Genomic DNA, 20333 nt, shown 5'->3' on the forward strand with positions numbered 1-20333 from the left:
TTGAGGACTTTTATGGAAAATACAATAAAAGCATGAATTATAACAAATTAGTTAATTCTAAATGTAAATTTCGAAAGTTTGTTGTGACTACTTGAGAATTCGAGTGACTTTGGATTTTAAAGTTTGAGACGGAAATATTATGACGTCACGATTTCGAAGGTCACTGTCAATTTCATTGATATCCGCCATCTTGATTCCTTCGCAAAGGGAAGCGTTTTGAATCCCTTTGCATCTGCCATCATAAAGACAATCATAGAAAATATACTTTTATCATATTTATAATATACTTCTAGCACAATAATGTGGAAAATTCGCGAACTCCAGGACAAAGTGTAAGTATAAAAATCTCGCTGTTTTCAAAACCCAATTAGCTTGATACCGGCTAAGCATTTTATTCTGTCGAGTTGTAATTGTTGTTACATGTTATGATGTATACAACGCTTTGATTTTAGGACCAATATGGTCATGAATTATTCTGAAGTCGAGTCGAAAGTAAGAGAAGCGACGAATGATGATACGTGGGGTCCGCACGGTTCTATAATGACCGAAATAGCGAAGTATACGTTTACGTATGAACATTTTCCCGAAGTCATGTCTATGCTTTGGAAGAGAATGCTGCAGGAAAAAAAGAATTGGCGACGGGTATACAAGGTCCGTAGTCATTAAGGAAGCGTTTTATCGGAAAATGGCCCATCGTTTTGTCCAAATGTCAAAGCATTCACTTAAAACGCTTTATTTGTGTTTATTCAGTATTTGTTGTGTTTCAGTCGCTGTTGTTGTTGTCGTATTTGCTTCGGAATGGCTCAGAGCGAGTCGTGACTAGTTCAAGAGACCATATTTATGACATGAGACAGTTGGAAGACTATCAACATATCGACGAACACGGGCGGGATCAAGGAATAAACAGTGAGTAAAAATACTTCGTATTTGCATGCCATAATTATGAAATACCGTTCCGAAATTTTTGAATCTGCAATCGGCTTTTATGCGATAGCTTTCTGCCACGAATAAAGTGTCAGATTTCGAGTATAGTGAAAAAGCCTATTCGTACTTTTCTAAGAACCTGTCAAAGTGAAAATCTTAATGTTTTTCATACAATAGCATAGTAAAATAGTTAATTGATTGTATCGTTTCAGCCGAATTCTTATCATACATATTTGTATTATTAAAATTGATTGAGTATTCTGGTATAAAAGAACGTTTGAAACAATGAACTCATTGAAATATGCTTTCAAGAGAATGCAGGAAATAGTTCACAAGACTTTGTGAATCATTTATAGAACCTGATGAGTTCAATTCCTTCGGATTTTTACATCTGAAATTGAAAATATTTGTATAAATAGCCATGCTTTAGAGTATTGTGAAAAAATCTTATGCAATCTTTTGTGTATGATAGAACCCCAGCTGGTAGCTTTAAAAAAGTTTTCAGCAGGAGATAAACTCCCTGTAGTTCTGGAATTTAAGAGTAATTTGCATCCACCTTGGACTTAACTTTATTGAAATTAATGTTTTCTCTTGTTTCACACATTGGATGATAGTATTCTTCCATTGACATGTGAAGTTATCTGTCTGTCATCAGTCTAAGTAATACAGTTTGCTGTACCAGTCTAATGGGTTACTGGCAGAGTTGTACCACCAATTTGCTGCAAATTTGCTGTTGTTGACAGTTTGCTGGACCATTTAGTTTTGATTACAATTTTTTGGGTCAACGCACAAAGATTGACATGTTAACTGGTTAACCCATGGTACACCAACTGCCTAAATTAAACAAGACCACTTCACATTTCAACCAGAGTGGCTTAGAAACTGTCACACTAATTCTCTACATGTAGCCCCTTGGTCAAAAAGTTGAGAAGTTTTAAGTATATTATAGGCAGTTGGTTTGCTGCTGTTTGAGGATGCTTCAACCTTGCTCTGTGCATTACATTGTAATGGCTATATTCTCGTATATTTACAATCATTTTTAGTCTAAAACACTTCTAGTTTGCAGTTTGCCTTTTCTATAGTTTAACAAGTATTGCAAAAAATTACAAGAATGCTACCTTTGACCGTTTTACATTATCACCACTGACCATACACAAATCACTTCCTAGTTCGACATAAAGTGAAAGAATTAATAGAAATTATCCAGGATGACCAAAGATTACGGGATGAGAGAAAAAAAGCAAAGAAATCAAGGGACAAATACAAAGGGGTTTCTTGTGATGAGGTTTCACGGAAATATGACTACAGTAAGTTGTTTGCAAATGTGACATTCATCAGTCGACCTTTTGCAAAGTCAAAATGCTGGGTTGTAAAACATGCTAAGCACAGTGCCCTTGTTAAATGTTTGGAGCTAGTGCCCATTCTTGGGGCACCATTCCTAATTTCATTTGGAAGCATCATGTTCAACAAGGTGTTTAAAAATAAGTGATAGGCAACAGTGCAAGGCACTCAGCTGAACACAGCCTTAGTGTTTTTATCCATCAAAACATCATTTTTAGAGGCATCTATGTTATTCTAAATCCTAATTTCATTTGGAAGCATCATGTTCAACAAGGTGTTTAAAAATAAGTGATAGGTAACAGTGCAAGGCACTCAGCTGAACACAGCCTTAGCATTTTTACCCATCAAAACATCATTTTTAGAGGCATGTATGTTATTCTAAACTTTCCAATTTCCTTTAGGTGATAGGTACAATGCAGAGCCAAAGAATTTTGATGATGCTTTCAATGAATTTGACGATAAAACAACAAAGAAGAGCTCGTTTAGAAAGTTCAGAGAAAGAACTTATTCTGGGAATAAGGATGGAGATTATAAAGATGATGTCTCTAATAAGAGGTATGACGGAATTTAGAATCACAAATATTTATCATGGTTATTTACTACATCACTTGTCAATTTCATCTTTTGTGAGATGATAAGTTTGTATGGGTCTGTCTTTGTTTGTGTCTGATCCCTTGTTATCCTGTATATATTTCAATTGACCAAAAATTCTAATATCTTAGTGACGAGGAGGAAGGAGAGGACGCCTTTGGGAAAAAAGAGCGCATACCACAGAAAGAAGAGAGCCCGGTGTTGAAGAAGGCCGTGCGGAAAGTGGATCTCGGTGCTGCGGCCACTTACGCTCAGGTACAGAGGGACCAGACCAGAAACTCCAGCGGTGAAACGACTTTGAGGGAACAAGCGCAACCAACACAGAGCTCGGCTGGGAACGAGCTCGTCGACTTGTTCTCGTCCTCGGAGAGCCGGCCAGTCGCGAGCATCCCACCGTTTCATTCCGACCCGAACCGAAACAGCGACGGCGGCGTTTTCGGAAGTTTCGAGGGCGCGAATCACAACAACGCGAACGATTTCGCAGATTTTAGCGCATTCTCGGAAGCGAAACCCGCTTCTCCGAACAAGGATGATTTCGCGGACTTTCAATCGTCCGCGAAGGCGCCGCAATCTGCTCAGAACGGCGACGCGGACCTCTTTCAAGATTTCGCATCAGCTTCGAGCTCGAATCAAGATCTCTTATCAAAGCCAAGCATGGGCGCTAATGTTTCTATGCCTTTTCAAACGCAACAAGCAGTTAACTTGCAAGTAAGTGAAAAACTTTCAGTCATCTTGTCTCATGCAACGCTGTAGGAGATAGAAAGCCATGGAGATAAGCGACCTCCTTTGTAAAACTTCGGTCCAAAAATACACCAAGGTTAAATTACTTTCGTACAACCGGCCCAGATAGTCAATATTCTTAACCGTTCTGCTTTCCCTGTAGGGTATGCCAACCTCGATGCAACCAACGATCCAGCCAGCTATGCAAACACAGAATGCTGGTTCAAACATGTTGAAAACCACCTCGCCTATGAGTGGAATGATGAGTAATGTACCCATGATGGCAGGCAACCAAGGAGGTGTACCCATGATGGCAGGCAACCAAGGGGGTACACCCATGATGGCAGGCAACCAAGGGGGTACACCCATGATGGCAGGCAACCAAGGGGGTGCACCTATGATGGCAGGCAACCAAGGGGGTGTACCCATGATGGCAGGCAACCAAGGGGGTACACCCATGATGGGTGGTTTATCCACAATGGGTGGTGGCAACCCTAGCATGGGTGGGCAACCCATGATGATGACTGGGGCACCAATGATGGGTGGTGCCGGGATGATGGGCGGTGGCCAGAATATGATGGGTGGGGGGACAATGACCCCATCACCTGTGATGGGAAACATGATGTCATCACAACAAGGCATGATGTCACCACAGTCGTCAGCTAATGTTTCCAAGTCGTCCATGACCAGCAATCCAACAAAGAATACGCAACAGGCAAGTAGAAAAATGAAATATGGCATTTTCTTCAGGTTTTCCTATTTGGCAAGATGAAGTTAGTCCCGTTTCTGCATAACGAGCTGTTTCAAATTCTTCTTTAAATTTTTTGAATACCCATGTAGTTTCTCCTGTAATGATCTTAATTTCGGAACAGCCCATGTTTGATACCATCCGGCGACATGGCGCAGTTTTATTGTAAATAGAAAATGACAAAAGCAAATGGTATTTTTACATTCGCCGCTGTACTTGTAAACAAGTCTAAATACCTCGGCACTTGAGGTTGTATCTGCGATTTTCTTCTTTTGGTATATCTGAACGAGTGGATAAGTTACCGAGATTCATGTAAGAGCAGGTATAAATCACAGTACTTATAACTATTCGCTCGTTTGCATCCATCAAAAGAAGAATGTCGAAGCATAACAAGTCTCAAGGTAGGTTGCAATATAACCAGGGAGCAGCGTGGCAGCCTCTTAAATAGACAAGGCCTGAAATAGACAAGGTACCATAATAATTGCAAATGTATTCGCCTCGCTACTGAGCTCAACTATGTACTTATCTTCTTGTTACCAGGTCTCTAGCGCATCGTCGAAGTTAACCACGTGGTCGAACAGCGGTGTAGACATCAGCTTAGATAATCTCGCCCCAGTCTCCCAGAAGGAGAAACCTCATCAGCCCAGTATGAATCAGCTGTACATGCAACACACCGTGCCCCCACAGATGTCGTCACCTGGCATGGGTTACTATGGTAACACCGGAGGAATGCAGCAGACCGCAATGTACGGCGGGAATCAGATGGGAATGCCAATGAACATGATGGGAAATGGCGTAGGGCAAATGAACATGGTTTCACCCCCCGGTATGATGAACAGGAATATGATGGCGCAGGGGGGTGCCGTCGGTATGCAGCAACCAGGCATGGTTGGCGCAAATCAAAATTTTGGTAGAGTTATGCAATTTAAATAATTTATTTTCGCCGTCAAATGGCGTAGACATATAATAAATATTTTGGTAGCGTTTGGTAACGATAAATAACCTATATGCCAGAGGCGGTTTTGAGCGCGGATAGAGCATTCTAAACATTCCATGGGTAAATTTTACAACTAGATTTTTTATTGATCACATTGAATGGGACTAATTTATCGACTTCGTGCGTGATCAAATTGTTGGCAAATATATTTTACTATGCACGTAAACATAGCCTGGTGAAGGTCTTCGCAGCCATTTTGGTTCCTCACGTTTCTGACCATTTTGGTACGTGACGTACTTATCATAATCACACCATGCTCGGGGGCAAAAGGTTGCTAGTTCTCAGTTGATGAAAACAGAATTAAACATGCGTGATGGCAGTATTGTTGTTTTGGAACTTGTATTTGGAAGTTGAAACAACATTTTTCACAGCCATGTTTGTGTGGTAGTGCTCAGCACAGCACAATCATCTCATTTCTGTATTCATCATTTGGGAACGTTTACCCGGTGCTACGGATGTACCCAAGGAGCCCGCAAGGCAGGCTTTGAGCAGGTCGCATGGGGTGTGCCAAAATTTCATGTTTGTACATTAATACACATAATATTATGATTTTACGAAATAATAACTTATTTGATGTTATAATCTGTCAACCAGAATTAGCTGATCGCCATGTTTGTTTGGCTTCGCTCACTCCAGATTATGATACAGAGCTCCCTCTTTCTCCAAGTTTGCCGGTACAGCATATTAGGTTTGTGATTACATTAAAAATATACCCAGTTCATCCTTTCAGATCAGTGGTAGTGGTTAAAACGGGCAGCCATCGATTAAAACCCTTACCGTTTGATTCTAAATTTTAGGAATAAAATTTCTCATCCAGAGCTACCGAATTCTGATTTCGATATTTTTAAATTGCTCCTCTATAGTTAGCAACAATATAGATTTATCCAGTGTAGTATTCAGCTATTTAGTCCATGATGTCTTGCCAGAATTGTGGATAATTCCAGGGCAATACTTGCAAGGCATTCTGGTCTTTATAGTTGAATATAGTTTGTTGAAAGTAGTTCAAACAGTTAGTTTTGTTTTTCTCATCTCTTTCACATTTTTTGGCTGCAGCAACATTGCACCATGATGCAGTTTCTGACTAAGGTTTTAAACCTTTGTCGGTTTTAACTTTCGTTGGACATTTGTAACATTTTTTCTTGTAAAACTTATTTACCTTTTGCGTTTTGAGAATTTTTCACAAGAAAATAACCAAAATAAAGTGTGTCATGTCTGTGGCACAAACATAAAAATATATATATATATATATATATATAACGAGTGTAAATTAGTTAGAATAATTATCGTACAAGTATTACCCCGTGTAATAATTATAAATATTACCCCGACATAACGGTTGTTATTGTCATAGATTGGGCATAACGATGAACATTCATTATTTTGTAAAATAGTTGGTTCACAAATGTTAATGGAAATTTCTACCCAAATTTGCAACTAAATTAACAAGCAACTAAAATTAATTTTTGACATTCGTTAAAATTGTTTGAGTGCCTATGTATAGACTCCATCTTCTATATCTAGGTCAGTAGCTTTAAAGTGTAATCTCACGTGGTACCTTCCCAAGCATCCCCGCGCAATCTTGCTATGCAGAGGTTGGAAAACTTGTTTATGAAAATTGACAAATCATCAATTGAATAAATCATCCATTGATTAGCTGATCATCCATTATTAATCCAGGTTCGATTCGTTACAGCAATTTTGATATCTTTTGCCGAAGAAAGGGACATTCCCAATATGCAAACCTGATTACGTTTACTTCGGTAGAAGTCTAATGATAGACAAATTTTAATGCCTCTTCCCAAAGAGACGACAATACATCTGACAAAAATGGTTTTACCATTAACGGGCATTAAATAAATGGAAGATGAGAAGTTTCAATGACTCTTTCCATTGTCCTGTGGTTGTGTTGCATAAATTACAGTCGTGGATGCCAACGAACCAATCAGGTGAAGGCGAAATCTTGGAAACGAACGACAGGAAAGAATATTCTGGGTTGACTTCGATGTTAGTGATGGACAGGTTAGCTGTACCAGGAATGCGTGAACCATCAGTGTATCTCTTTTGGGCGTTCTTCAATGCTATCTGATCGTCTATTTCATTGTATAATTTCAAATATCCACCTAAAACGTAGGACAAGTTGCGTATTGTACACTAAACAGTGGACTAAAGCTACCTGAGTATAAAATTTGTTGCCCATTTACCACTGAATTGCAACCTTGTATCCAACTCGAGATGACAAATTCTACTTCGAGAGTTATGCCAGAAATACGTGCTTTGTTTGCGAGCATTTTTTATGTAAACAAGTACGTTAGAATTACATATAATTTAGCCTGTTTGAAATTTGTCTAATCGCAGCAACATATTGCCTTTAATATTTCTCCAGATTCTATAATCCCCACTATAGAAAGATAAGGCATAATGATTTCGTCACTACCTACAAAAAGGTACTTCTTTCAACGGAATTCTGCTATTTAAAACCTTAGAAAGACCTTAAAGGCTTCCTACCAGTTTCTGTGAAATTCTCCACTCCCGTAGTGGCCTTTTCCCCCGGTCTCCACATCACGTAGGAAGCATTATGACTACAGCCAACGAGAGATGAGAAATGTGCATTCGAAGGAAAGTTTGTTGGATGTGACCCATTTGACCATTCTCCTTGAAAAGTAAGAGTGTAATTTGCCGTGCCTTTGCATTGTATTGCCTGGGCAAACCGCACAGTGCATGAGAGGTAAACGACGCTCAACCACAGAACACAACCGATGGCCATATATAGACTTTGGCAAGTGCGATGACTTTGCGACAACTTCAAAAGAGAAGTTCTTGATTTGTGACTTAACAACGAGCACCGAGTTATGCTACAAGGAAGCAGTTAGTTTAAATAACAATTTCGGTATAAACAACGGAAGTTTAAGTCTTTGCCTCGTGAATTTTTTTTAAAAATTACTATAGAGTGGCATCTTACGATTGGCTAGCGAAGAGAAAGCCGTGTGAAGCACACCCTATGCGCACTCTATGAGACAGCATGAGTTCCAGGATATTGTTTATCAAAACTTGCAAGTTGACAACGCATGTCCATCAAGGCAGGAGATTCGAAGAAACACAGAAAACTTAAATTTATGATCATGTCACGCGCACTAGAAATATATTCTGTAAACGTAACGTTCAGTTACATGCGTGTATGTTATTGAAACTAGTTTCGTTAACAGGATCTTGATTTCCCCCGGGGGGGGGCGTCACACAGGCTAAAGAAATGAATGTCACAAAGCACAGTGCGATTCATTTTAATTAAATTTTTGTATATTTGCGAAGCCGATCAAAAATAAGGAGCCGATCAAACTTCGTGCAACATTGCCATTGGACTTCCTAAACTTGACGTTATTTTTGAGACAAGTCTATTGGGGCGACTTTAAAGAAGTTTGATTGGTGAATATATTTGTGAAAAATTTGCGTTGTGGAAAAAACATCAAGTTACAGCTTGTGTGTTTTTTACGTGTATATAATTGTAGGGCAAAACTTAGCGCATGCAGAGAGGATCATTCTTAGACATACAGATCATTTTTTAAATTTGGTTATTAATAAAAGAAAGTCTTTCGATGCGAATGCCAATCTGTCAGTCATAAAATGGCCTAGGAACGAAGTTTTCGGTAAAACTATAGTTCTATATAAGAAGGTTGCAAAACAGGTTAAGTATCAGGGCAAAAACGACATGAATAAAACCAAACTTTTTAACTGAAAATTTCGCGCTTGTCCCTGAGGAAGTTGGTGTGGTGGTCATCGCAATACTTGATGTTGAGGTGACATGTGATGTTGGGGCAACACTTGATGTTGAAGTAACACGTGATGTTTGGGCAGCACTTGATGTTGAGGTAACACGTGATGTTGGGGCAACACTTGATGTTGAGGTGACACGTGATGTTGGGGCAACACGTGATGTTGGGGCAACACTTGATGTTGGGGCAACACGTGGTGTTTGGGCAACACTTGATGTTGAGGTAACACGTGATGTTGGGATAACACTTGATGTTGAGGCAACACTTGATGTTGGGGCAACACGTGGTATTTGGGCAACACTTGATGTTGAGGTAACGCGTGATGTTGGGGCAACACGTGATATTGAGGTAACACGTGATGTTGGGGCAACACTTGATGTTGAATTAACGCGTGATGTTGGGGCAATACGTGATATTGGGGCAACACGTGCTGTTGTGGCAACACGTGATGTTGGGGCAACACTTGATGTTGGGGCAACACTTAATGTTGGGGTAGCACGTGATGTTTGGGTAACACGTGATGTTGGGGCCATACGTGGTGTTTGGGCAACATTTGATGTTGAGGTAACACGGGATGTTTGGGCAACGCGTGATGTCAGGCCAACACGTGATGTTGGGGCAACACGTGATGTTGGGATAACACTTGATGTTGGGGCAACACTTGATGTTGGAGCAACACGTGATGTTGAGGCAACACGTGATGTTAGGGCAACACGTGATGTTGGGGTAACGCTTATTGTTGGGGTAGCACGTGATGTTTGGGTAACACGTGATATTGGGGCAACACGTGGTGTTTGGGCAACATTTGATGTTGAGGTAACACGTGATGTTTGGGCAACACGTGATGTTAGGCCAACACGTAATGTTGGGGCAATACGTGATGTTGGGATAACACTTGATGTTGGGGCAACACTTGATATTGGGGCAACACGTGATGTTGAGGCAACACGTGATGTTGGGGCAACACGTGGTGTTTGGGCAAGACTTGATGTTGAGGTAACGCGTGATGTTGGGGCAACACGTGATCTTGAGGTAACACGTGATGTTGGGGCAACACGTGATGTTGGGGCAACACGTGATGTTGGGGTAACACTTGATGTTGAGGTAACGCGTGATGTTGGGGCAACACGTGATGTTGGGGTATCACTTGATGTTGAGGTAACACGTGAACGCAATGTTGGAGTAATCGTTGATTTCCCGGTGGTCGTAATTTTTGAAATAGAAATAATCGCGAATCTTTTACCTGTGTAATTCATATGTATGCTGATATTTTGTTGCGGTATGGTTGGTTTATCGAGACTTTCAAAAGTGTGCCCACTGTCAGTTCCTGCATCGAACGCAGGAGGAACACGTGTTTCTGACTCTTTCCATAGTCCTGTGGTTGTGTTGCATAAATTATAGTCGTAGACCCCAACGAACCAGTCAGGTGAAGGCGAAATCTTGGAAATGAACGACAGGAAAGGATATTCTGGGTTGACTTCGATGTTAGTGATGGACAGGTTAGCTGTACCAGGAATGCGTGAACCATCAGTGTATCGCTTATGGGCGTTCTTCAATGCTATCTGATCGTCTATTTCATTGTACAATCTCAAATATCCACCTAAATCGTATACGACAAGTTGCGTATTGTACACTAAACAGTGGACTAAAGCTACCTGAGTATAAAATTTGTTGCTCATTTACCAATTGTAACCTCGAGATGACGATTTCTACTTCGAGTGTTATGCCAGAAATGCGTGCTTTGTTTGCGAGCATTTTTTATGTTAACAAGTATGTTAGATTACATATAATTTATATAATTAGCCTGTTTGAAATTTGTCTAATCGCAACATGTTGCCTTTAATATTTTTCCAGATTCTATAATCCCTATATACTAGGAAGATAAGGCATATTTCGTCACTACCTACAAAAGGTACTTCCTAAACCTTAAAAAGAAGACCATAAGGCTTCCTACCAGTTTCTGTGAAATTTTTCACTCCCGCGGTGGCCTTTTCCCCTGTTCTCCACATCACATAGGAAACATTATGACTACAGCCAACAAGAGATGAGAAATGTGCATTCGAAGGAAAATTTGTTGGATCTGACGCTCTAGACCATTCTCCTTGGAAAGTAAGAGTGTAATTTGCCGCGCCTTTGCATTGTATTGCCTGGGCAAACCGCACAGTGCATGAGAGGTAAACGACGCTCAACCACAGAATACAACCGATGGCCATTTCTCGACTTGGCGAGTGTGATGACTTTGCGATAACTTCAAAAGAGAAGTTCTTGATTTGTAACTTCACGTTATAAGAACTGTAGACTTAACAACAAGTACGCAGTTATGCTACAAGGAAGCAGTTAGGTTGAATAACAATTTCGGTATAAACAACGGAAGTTTGAGTCTTTGTCTCGAGAATTTCTTTCTATAAATTACTATAGAGTGGCATCTTACGATTGGGTCGTGGAGAAAAGGTCCTGTGAAGCACACCTCACGCGCTCTCTATGAGACAGCATGAGTTCCAAGATATTGTTTATTAAAACTTGGAAGCTGACAACGTCTGTCCATCAAGGCATGAGATTCGAAGAAACACAGGAAACCTAAATTTATGATCATGTCACGCGCACTAGAAATATATTCTGTGAACCTAACGTTCAGTTACATGCGTGTATGTTATTGAAACTAGTTTCGTTAACAGGATCTTGATTTCCCGCGGGACATCACAAAGGCTAAAGAAATTAAAGTCACAAAGCACAGTGGTATTGATAGTAAGTTGGCATGAGACTATAATATTCCAAATAATCGTCGCTAGTCAAACTTTCAAAACGCTTTTCGACTGTCCCTAGTCGTTATCAGTTGGATATTAAAAGTCTCAATCAACATGGCGTATCGTTCAATCAAATTAAATGAGCTTAACTATTCCAAACACACTTGGTTTCGAAACCAAATCTGGTTTAAAATCTAGCTAATTATACGTTGATGTATATGCATGCATTTGTCTATGAAAGTTACAATAACAAGTTAACAAGTATCAGCGTCTAAAATCTGGTCTAAAGTCTAGCTAAATATACCTTATGCTAGTTATGCATGCATTTGTCTAATAAAAGTTAAAATAACACGTGAACATGTATCAGGGGATTCAGGGTCTAAAATCTGGTCTAAAATCTAGCTAAATATTGCTAAATATACCTTCATGCATGCATTTGTCTAAGAAAGTTACAATAACAAGTTTATAAGTATCAGGGTAAAAACGGCATGGGTAAAACCGAACTGTTTAGATCCCATACTTGTGGGGTGACTCTTTGTTGAGGTAATTGCTTGCATGGTTTTGGACGGAGAGGGCTTCACTTCGTTGGAATCAAAAGTCTTTCCAAAGGTAAACGTTCCGAAACGTTTTAGAGGTTTATCGCCTTTCAAGGAACCTTCTGTGTTGTTTGTGATAATGAAAATCCTTTCTGGAGGTCTGGTTTCGTTATTGGGACTTGTAAACCTGGGCCCACTGTCAGTTCCCGCATCGTACAGCGGGAGATAACGTTCCCTCGAGTCCCGCCATTCCCCGGATGTTGTGTTGCATAGGTCAAAGTCGTGAACACCAACGAACCAATCAGGTGAGGGGGCTATCATGGTAATGAAGGACACAAGAGGATAATCTGAGGTGACTTCGATGTTAGTGATGACTCGCTTTCCAGTGCCAGGATAGATGGAACTACCACTGTACCTCTTGTGGGCTCTTTTTAATGTAATCTGGGCGTCCATTTCTTTGTTTATTGCAGTGATACTACCTAAAAGATAAGATAGGATGCGCGTTATGGATTGAGCAACGAGCTACCTGATGTATCGGCTTTCAAATCATTGTCGTTTTGCATGACACTACTTCCGCACTTGCATGCACCATCACTCACCATGTCTTATATCATATCGCTATGATCTAGCCTTCGACAATTTACCATTATATTATATAACCTCAGCGTGTGATATTTGACAAAGTCGTTGTAGAGCACCGCAAGGAACAGTGAGTCTAAACATGCATTATTTAAATCAAAACGAATTCACAAACTGCAGGCCAGCAACATTACGTTGTGCATTGGCGGCTGAACTGATTGTAATCCTTTCATGAAATGATCAATTTAGCACAATGTTTGTGATGGTTCTTCTCGTACTATTTAATACGAATGTTCCCCACGAGTAGAGTAAAGACTCTGGGTACGAGGTTGATATATAGGCCCGGACAAGTCGTAGCTCAGAATGATTAGGAACAATACTCGTATCATTGTAACTTATTTCGCCTATATTTATAAAGCTACAAAACAGGAAGTCTTACTTTTCATTTGAAACCAATAGGCCCGGACAAGTCGTCGCTTTGTTAAACGTAGCTAACACAGTATTACAACATAAGGCCTGCATGTCGCTGGTATTAAGTATTCCGCAACATCAGAATGATTAGGAACAATACTCGTATATTATTTTTAAAGCTATACTCCTACAAAACAGGAAGTTTTACTTTTGATTTGAAACCAATTAAATCATTAACAGAGCTCATAAGAATAGGGGATCTACTGTATTATTTTCCGATAGACAAAAAGCATTTTGCACACTGTCGAACAGGCTTAAATGTGTGTGTATCCTTGATCGTAAATATTGTGGTATAAGCGTGTTCCTGTATAACCATAAGTATTCGTACCTGCTTCCGCCACATCTTTTACTCCTTTGCTCGCGTTTTCCCCGGGTATCCACATAACATAAGAAGCATTGTGACTACAGCCAACAGGAGATGAGAAATGTGGATTCGGAGGAAAGTCTTGTGGATGTGACGTGCTGTTCCATTCACCTTGAAATGTCAACGTATATTTTGCCGTGCCTTTGCACTGCTTTGCCTTAGCAGACGATACAGTACAGACGAGGTAAACAACGCCGAACCACAGAGCAAAACCAAAGACCATAATTTCGGCTTGTGGAGTATTCCTTTGACCTTCGAAAGATACGGAAATTAAACGCAGGTGTCGTTAAGAAGCAGTATAAATACTTACAGGACAATTATTGTCAAGTCAGTTTGTTTATTTTAGTTTTAAATTCGCAAACATTGGGCTATCGCGATTGGTTCGTAAAAGCGAAATTGTTTACGTAGCCAAAGGAAGATTACAGTTTCAGTCGAGGCCGGTTTTTAAAAAAGACCGGATGTTTATGTCAGGCGGACGAGAATCATATTTCGAGACAGTAAAATTGGCTTTTTTCCCAGAAACAAATACTTATGACAAATACTACCTTCAAATGCCCAGTAATTCTATGGTTTCAAAAAGTAACGATCGCTTATGCGACGATTTGCAGTATTTCAAAGTCCTTGCGACACATAGGAGGCTTGCTTCGTACACCTTTATTTGGGATACTGAACTGAAAGCCGCCTGGTCTAATATTAATGTGACGGCCAACTTTCGCAACCCACGCAGTCATAATCCGAACAATCCCCACGCAGTGCGTCACGGAGCCGCGCCAGTTGGGGTCTGAACAACCTGTCCCAGGACTAATTGAAGTGACACTAAGAAAACAAGTTTTTATTTCATAATCATGATATTTGGAAAATGTCGTGCGTCAGTGCATGTACATTCTTTTAACGAACCACCACTCAAGTAGTAGCTTGTGCGTTTTGATTGGTTAATTTAGAATAACTGAGGTTAAAATTTAGTGTTTTTTATATCTAATAATCTAAAACTACGTTGATAAGACATACATGTAAAAATTTTGCTCCACGGAACAGACAAAATTAAGCTATGGCGTTAATTTGTCTATCAGTTATCTATCAGTTAACTATCAGGTAAACATTTTGAGTTTCGGGAAACATTTCGTTCAAAATTTAGCTTTCTATATACATTATTATTTGTTATATTATGCTATTGCTTGCAAAAAGTTACAATTACCGTTTTACACGTATATATCAGAGCAAAAACGGTATGCATAAAACATAACAGTTTAACCGAAGTCTGAAGATGCCGCACTTGGTTAATTGTTGTGATTCAGATATTTTGGAGCGTTGCCGTTGGGTTTTTACTGTGATATCGGATACAGTTACGATGCATGTTTGATACAGTTTTGGACAATTATCGATATGATTGATGTATAGTTATGTTTGCTTCAGCATTTCAAGATTTTCAAATTGAGTTGTACAGTGATTCTAGTCATCAGGCAATCGCCATTCAACCATGCGTTGAAGCGCCTTTAGTAAGTTCACTGGCCTGGCGTTTCGTCGATATGAAAATGGCACCACGCTATTCAATTCACGCCTAAAATCTCTCATCCTAAATCCTTCCGTGCTTGTCACATCTTGAAATGAGACCACTTTTTCTCCAGGTAAACATGGATCACAGGCCATGAGATCAGCTCGCAAATAAGTAACGAAATACACCATGTTATTGAAATACTCCTGTGTTAAATACTCATCAATGCCAATTCTACTCATAGCATCAACCATTGACTGTGTATCAACAGCAGATGCCTCGTCCATCATGCAAAACATTGAATTTCCCTTCACCTTGGAATAGCTTTTCAGCATCTCATCGACGTCTTTTCTTCCAGTATCGTTTCTGGCGGCCAGCAACAACTGATTGTATGTTCCATCGATGGGAAGTTTAAGATTCCGCTCGACTACGGCTTCATCGAGCGCGAAATGCCAGGTTTGATATTGAGTAACAAGAACAGCTTTTTTGTTACTGGTTTTCAAAAGAGGTTTAAAGGTTTTCAGCACCGTTTTCGTTCCGTGAAAATCTGCGATGTTGGAAGTGAAAATGCGATCGAACTGAGCATCTGATGGTAACAGAGATGGAATTTCCATGTAATTGCACACATGAACATCGATTGACAAGCGTTTGTCTTTAAAAAGCGAAATGGTTTTCTCTATGAGACTTGTAATGTACGAGTGGAAGCGGAGCACTAAAGATTTGTTCAAATTGTGTTTCTGAACAAGCAACTGGTCCCATTCTCCAAATACAGATAATTTTCCGGATACGCAATATACAAATTCGTGTCGCCTTGGAAATTTCAGGGTTTCTAATGCCTCTGTTAAGGTGTAATCTTTACCATCAAATATGTTAAAACCGGTCAAAGTTGGGTTGTCGTATCGCAGTGTTTCAGATGATGCTTGGAAGTTTTCATCCTCAAGCCACTTTTCGAGAGATTTCACGCATTCCTCTGGGGCTTGTCGTTTTAGAAGAAATGCCCATTTGTTAAAGTTCTGTTTAGGATCACGATTCATAGCATTACGAAATACGTCACGCGTCATTTTCAGGTTAATGTACTTAGGAGAACTTTTCTCACATTGAAGACTAAGCCATCCGCGCCAAACCTCTCTTATTTGCGCCATGTGATCGTCGGAAATGTTCAATAGACCTTTGGTAACACTGGCCAAAGCAGCGCTGTTGAAACCGGCGAGTTTTGTCAAACATTCTATCAAAAAATCGAACTGACTACTGGAAAGGTGTAGTGAATACCAGAATGTTGTTATTAGTTCAGCAATACCAGGTTTTGCCGCGAATACGACCATCATGCACAGAAAAAGAACATTCCTTGCTTGAACAAAGGGATCAAAATCGTTCAGTGTCATGGAAATTTTCCCCTTAAAATCTTCGGGCAGTGATGCTGTTGTTAGGATGGTATGCCGCAGGTTACCACACCCGGCGTGCAAAATGCGGAAATCGCTTTTCAAGTTGATAGCTTGTTTGCTTTTGTCCAACTTCACATCACACTCATTTTCCTGAAGGTTGAGCATGTCAATAGCAAGGGTGTTTCCAACATAATATGGTCGAGCAATTGGTCCACCAGATCGCTTCTTGAAGTAGTCGCGCTGTTTTGCGGCAGCATCTTTAACATTTTTCACAAGCTTTTGGCAAAGCTTTTTGTGACTGCTGCGGTCATTAGCCTGACACGATTTTCCGCAATACCACGCATCACTACATCCTGAGCACTGCAATAAAATATAGAGTAAAAACTTTAGATGCATGACTAGTAAAGAGACTATACCTTCTTCTCATTATCCAAAGACCTATGTTGAGGGAAAATTAATTATGATTTTTGCACTTCACTCAATGCAGGTGAATTCTAGAGGTTTAAAGGGTCTTAATTTCGAGTGGAATTATATATACACACTTATGTTGAGGGAAGTGCCCCATGCAGCTTTGCCTCTGCCGTTGTGTCATTCCTATTGCTGAAAAGAATGAAGAAGAAGTGTGGAGTGAAATTTGAAGAAAGGGCATCAAGCACAGTGGAAGCGAAGGCTGGTTGGAAGATAAGATCAAAAGCTAAGCGCCAACTGAATTAAACAAAGTATGAAGTTCTATAAGTTGTGTGGCTGCAAAGTTGCCTAAGAGGACTTTCAAAATTGGTATTACCTCCTTTAATCCTTCTTTCACGAAACAGCCGGGGTTGTTACATTCCTTGGGACGCCATACCTCGCATTCTGGATTGTGTCTGTACCGATCATCTTTCAGACATTTCTTACTGCAATAGTTAGCAATCTTGCACTGGCTGCATTCTTCAAAAAAATCTCTGGTTGCTCTTTCACAGCGCCAGCAATGTCCTTTCTTTACGTCCATAATGATAATATGGCAGTCAGATTGTAGGACGCGTTTCTATAGAAATAACAGTATAACAATATAGTGACTGGGCATATGGGCATATTGGACATATATTTACCTAGCTTTACATCCTATAATCAGTTCACGAATCAAACCTGTAATTCATGCAAAGTTAAGTTATTTTTGTATCTTGTGTCCATTACGAAGGTTAGTTCGATGTTCGATGCGGTGACACTTCAGTGACTATAGCAATTTATTAATACTAAGTAAATTGGAACCAATTTTATGAAATTAAATTGTATTGTATTGGAAAAATTCGATACTGTAATACAGGCATTAAAAGTCCTCCAAATATAATTAAGTATTATAATGACATTGAGCCAGTTGTATAAAAAGGTATTATCTTTAACTACTACGGTTAGTGGCAGAATTGGACAATCAGAATCGAATTATAGTTAACTCCGACTTAATTAACTTCTCAACATGTAGTTAAGAGTTTTAAACAACCATTCCCTACACTAAAGAAATCACTTTGTATTTTATAGCAACTTCAATTTAATGAACAAGTAATATTGTTGCTTATTCCTAAAAATAAATATTAAATTTTAAAACAGTAATAATGGTTCTTTCTTTTACTTCTTGCATGCGCATTATATAATTTTATGTATTATCAAATTTCTTTGTTCGCAGAAAATCATCATGCTAATGCTTGGTATAGTGAAGTACGCTAAATGAATGAGTACACGAAGTACATGTACTTTTTCGTATGCACACTGATCATAAATAGCGCAAGCTCAAAGTCGGAAACGATACAAGTGGTAGTAATACAGGGGCCAGTTGTATAAAAGACTAGTTAACTTTTAACTGTACTTAAAGGACGGAATTGGCCTAGTTAACTAGGATTTAACTATGCAAATGTGGTTAAAGAGTTTTATACAACCGACGTGAACCGGCCCCTGGTCGATACTTTCTTATCGGTGTGTCATTGGACCATCTTAATCAATATACTCGTCTCAGTCGTCTGGTTTCGGAGTCGGATTATGAATTCAGTTATTAAACAACAGTAATAACTGAAATCTTTGCAATGTTTAAATATTGCTTATAACAAACAGGTAGTTTTACCCATTATTCCGGAATTACGGATGCGCAGAATCAGATTAACTAAAAACTTAGCCTTGTATTTAACGATACGTGCAATACAAAATCCCTAGATATTTAGGTAAATGCCAGACTCCAAGATTGTTATTTTGATGGCATGCAAAAATTATTTATGTCAAAGGCAACGACTGATTGGCGACAATGTCAGTAAATCTGATCGAACATGCATGTTGAATCCTGTTGAATTTGAAATTTAATTGAAATCATTGCTCAAGGTCTAAGGATTTCCTCGCAGTCTCGCACCTATCTTGCGGTCATGATCAAAGCAAATCAAGAAATTTAAAAGACAAAATGAATCGCATTCTTCTTTAAAACTGCCTAATTGGTAGACGAAAACTACAGTTTGACAACTTTGACGAGACGTGGATTTTCACAGACCTCGTTGTCGTGACGAAACACGGCAGCGACTTCAATTACTTCGGTATAATTTACTGTAAAATAGTGTCTTTTAGTTGGTTAGACTGTTTGATAACTGATAACCCACATCTCTACTATTACATTAAATCTAAACTTACACAGCGGATACCTAGAAAAAATAAAATACGTACGTATAACGCACCTCTAATACGATGTTGTCAATATCTTTCGTCTTACAGGTTTGATTCTGTTGTTGTTTCGGTTTCGCTTTTGCGGCGAACCAGCTGATTTGAATAAATTTACTTCGTAAATTATTCAGTATATTAATTTCTAGTAATAATTATTTCCTCCTGGTATTCAGGCCCATTCGTATCATTTTTCAGAGAACGTTTCGTGGTTCCGGCCATCGTTAGTTTCACTCACAATTTATTACTCCAATTTTACTAATATGATTAGTCTAAATTATTATTTAGCTATCGCGGTATATGTAGGGGTAAAGACAGAGGGGTAGAGAACAACTTGCCTCTCAAATATCGCTCACAATATAGCCAAGCCTGTTGGGTTTTCAATAAAAGTCCGTTTAAATCTTGCTACACTATAATTATGCACACTACGTGCATATAATGTATATTAGTTCTTTTAAGGTGGCTCCCTACAATTTTTTAAAATATTGAAAACTTGTGGTTTCGATTTAAAATTTTAGCACGAGATTTCTTGCTAAGGAAAAGAAATTTCCCAGATATATTAACCAACATTCTAACAGTCAGAAATTGCCCATAAGCATGACGTCATTACCATTGTTATGGTAACAATAGCGATTCAATATGGCCGACATTTTACCTATTCGCGCATTTTACTCGAAAACAAGTTCGGTTACCCCAATTTTTTATTTTATAAAAAGTTTTCTTACAAAAAAATGGAAAATTTGAGCCAGTTTAAAAAATTCTATAGAGCCAAAATTATTAAAAATTGAAAAACGTGATTTTTCGTTATAGAAATTTTTTGGCTCTATAGAATTTTTTTAAACTTGCTCAAATTTCCCATTTTTTTGAAAGAAAACTTTTTATAAAATAAAAAATTGGGGTAACCGAACTTGTTTTCGAGTAAAATGCGTGAATAGGTAAAATAACGGCCATATTGAATCGCAATTGTTACCATAACAACGGTAATGACGTCATACGTGATGACAATT

General features: G+C 39.1%; 4 protein-coding genes across 7 annotated transcripts; 1 reads left to right on the plus strand and 3 right to left on the minus strand.

Annotated features, from left to right (window-relative positions):
• The first annotated feature begins 168 nt into the window (after positions 1–168).
• On the plus strand, positions 169–5437 carry LOC114516088 (clathrin interactor 1-like). 3 transcript variants are annotated; one of them, XM_028535460.1, is made up of 9 exons: positions 169–332; positions 453–651; positions 768–906; positions 2094–2231; positions 2667–2820; positions 2988–3564; positions 3740–3923; positions 4014–4291; positions 4865–5437. In XM_028535460.1, the coding sequence occupies exons 1-9, from the start codon at positions 301–303 to the stop codon at positions 5255–5257; spliced, it is 2094 nt and encodes a 697-aa protein (XP_028391261.1). In that variant the 5' UTR covers positions 169–300; the 3' UTR covers positions 5258–5437. The 3 variants fall into 3 exon arrangements, with proteins under 3 accessions (XP_028391261.1, XP_028391260.1, XP_028391259.1); XM_028535459.1 differs by having other exon boundaries at positions 3740–3905; positions 3936–4291; XM_028535458.1 differs by having other exon boundaries at positions 3740–4291.
• Positions 5438–8665: 3228 nt separating this feature from the next.
• Positions 8666–11382, minus strand: LOC114516138 (mucin-5AC-like). The gene is made up of 2 exons (XM_028535528.1): positions 11043–11382; positions 8666–10688 (listed from the first exon to the last, which is right to left on the minus strand). Exons 1-2 carry the CDS (start codon positions 11299–11301, stop codon positions 8977–8979), a joined length of 1971 nt encoding a protein of 656 aa, XP_028391329.1. The 5' UTR covers positions 11302–11382; the 3' UTR covers positions 8666–8976.
• A 443-nt stretch (positions 11383–11825) lies between these two features.
• LOC114515790 (spondin-2-like) lies at positions 11826–14470 on the minus strand. Of its 2 annotated transcripts, XM_028535093.1 has the most exons (3): positions 14328–14470; positions 13747–14034; positions 11826–12847 (listed from the first exon to the last, which is right to left on the minus strand). In XM_028535093.1, the coding sequence occupies exons 2-3, from the start codon at positions 14003–14005 to the stop codon at positions 12282–12284; spliced, it is 825 nt and encodes a 274-aa protein (XP_028390894.1). In that variant the 5' UTR covers positions 14006–14034; positions 14328–14470; the 3' UTR covers positions 11826–12281. The 2 variants fall into 2 exon arrangements, with proteins under 2 accessions (XP_028390894.1, XP_028390893.1); XM_028535092.1 differs by lacking the exon at positions 14328–14470 and having other exon boundaries at positions 13747–14223.
• Positions 14471–14599: 129 nt separating this feature from the next.
• On the minus strand, positions 14600–19689 carry LOC114515787. Its single transcript, XM_028535088.1, has 3 exons — positions 19344–19689; positions 17441–17680; positions 14600–17016 (listed from the first exon to the last, which is right to left on the minus strand). The coding sequence occupies exons 2-3, from the start codon at positions 17642–17644 to the stop codon at positions 15232–15234; spliced, it is 1989 nt and encodes a 662-aa protein (XP_028390889.1). The 5' UTR covers positions 17645–17680; positions 19344–19689; the 3' UTR covers positions 14600–15231.
• Positions 19690–20333: the final 644 nt, after the last annotated feature.

This window comes from Dendronephthya gigantea, unplaced genomic scaffold (assembly GCF_004324835.1).
Source record: "Dendronephthya gigantea isolate DGI-Jeju-01 unplaced genomic scaffold, DenGig_1.0 000005F, whole genome shotgun sequence".
Classification (NCBI taxonomy): domain Eukaryota; kingdom Metazoa; phylum Cnidaria; class Anthozoa; order Malacalcyonacea; family Nephtheidae; genus Dendronephthya; species Dendronephthya gigantea.

What these genes read in the sequence shown, in the direction of transcription:
- LOC114515790 (XM_028535093.1), bottom strand. Translation starts at nt 14,005, where the DNA reads ATGGTCTTTGGTTTTGCTCTGTGGTTCGGCGTTGTTTACCTCGTCTGT. An exon ending in AAAAGATGTGGCGGAAGCAG is followed by an intron (nt 12,848 to 13,746) that starts GTACGAATACTT and finishes CTTATCTTTTAG; the next exon opens with GTAGTATCACTGCAATAAAC.
- LOC114516138 (XM_028535528.1), bottom strand. Translation starts at nt 11,301, where the DNA reads ATGGCCATCGGTTGTATTCTGTGGTTGAGCGTCGTTTACCTCTCATGC. An exon ending in GAAAAATTTCACAGAAACTG is followed by an intron (nt 10,689 to 11,042) that starts GTAGGAAGCCTT and finishes TATACGATTTAG; the next exon opens with GTGGATATTTGAGATTGTAC.
- LOC114515787 (XM_028535088.1), bottom strand. Translation starts at nt 17,644, where the DNA reads ATGGACGTAAAGAAAGGACATTGCTGGCGCTGTGAAAGAGCAACCAGA. An exon ending in TGAAAGAAGGATTAAAGGAG is followed by an intron (nt 17,017 to 17,440) that starts GTAATACCAATT and finishes ATTTTATTGCAG; the next exon opens with TGCTCAGGATGTAGTGATGC.
- LOC114516088 (XM_028535458.1), top strand. Translation starts at nt 301, where the DNA reads ATGTGGAAAATTCGCGAACTCCAGGACAAAGT. An exon ending in GCGGGATCAAGGAATAAACA is followed by an intron (nt 907 to 2,093) that starts GTGAGTAAAAAT and finishes ATCACTTCCTAG; the next exon opens with TTCGACATAAAGTGAAAGAA. An exon ending in AACAAGCAGTTAACTTGCAA is followed by an intron (nt 3,565 to 3,739) that starts GTAAGTGAAAAA and finishes CTTTCCCTGTAG; the next exon opens with GGTATGCCAACCTCGATGCA.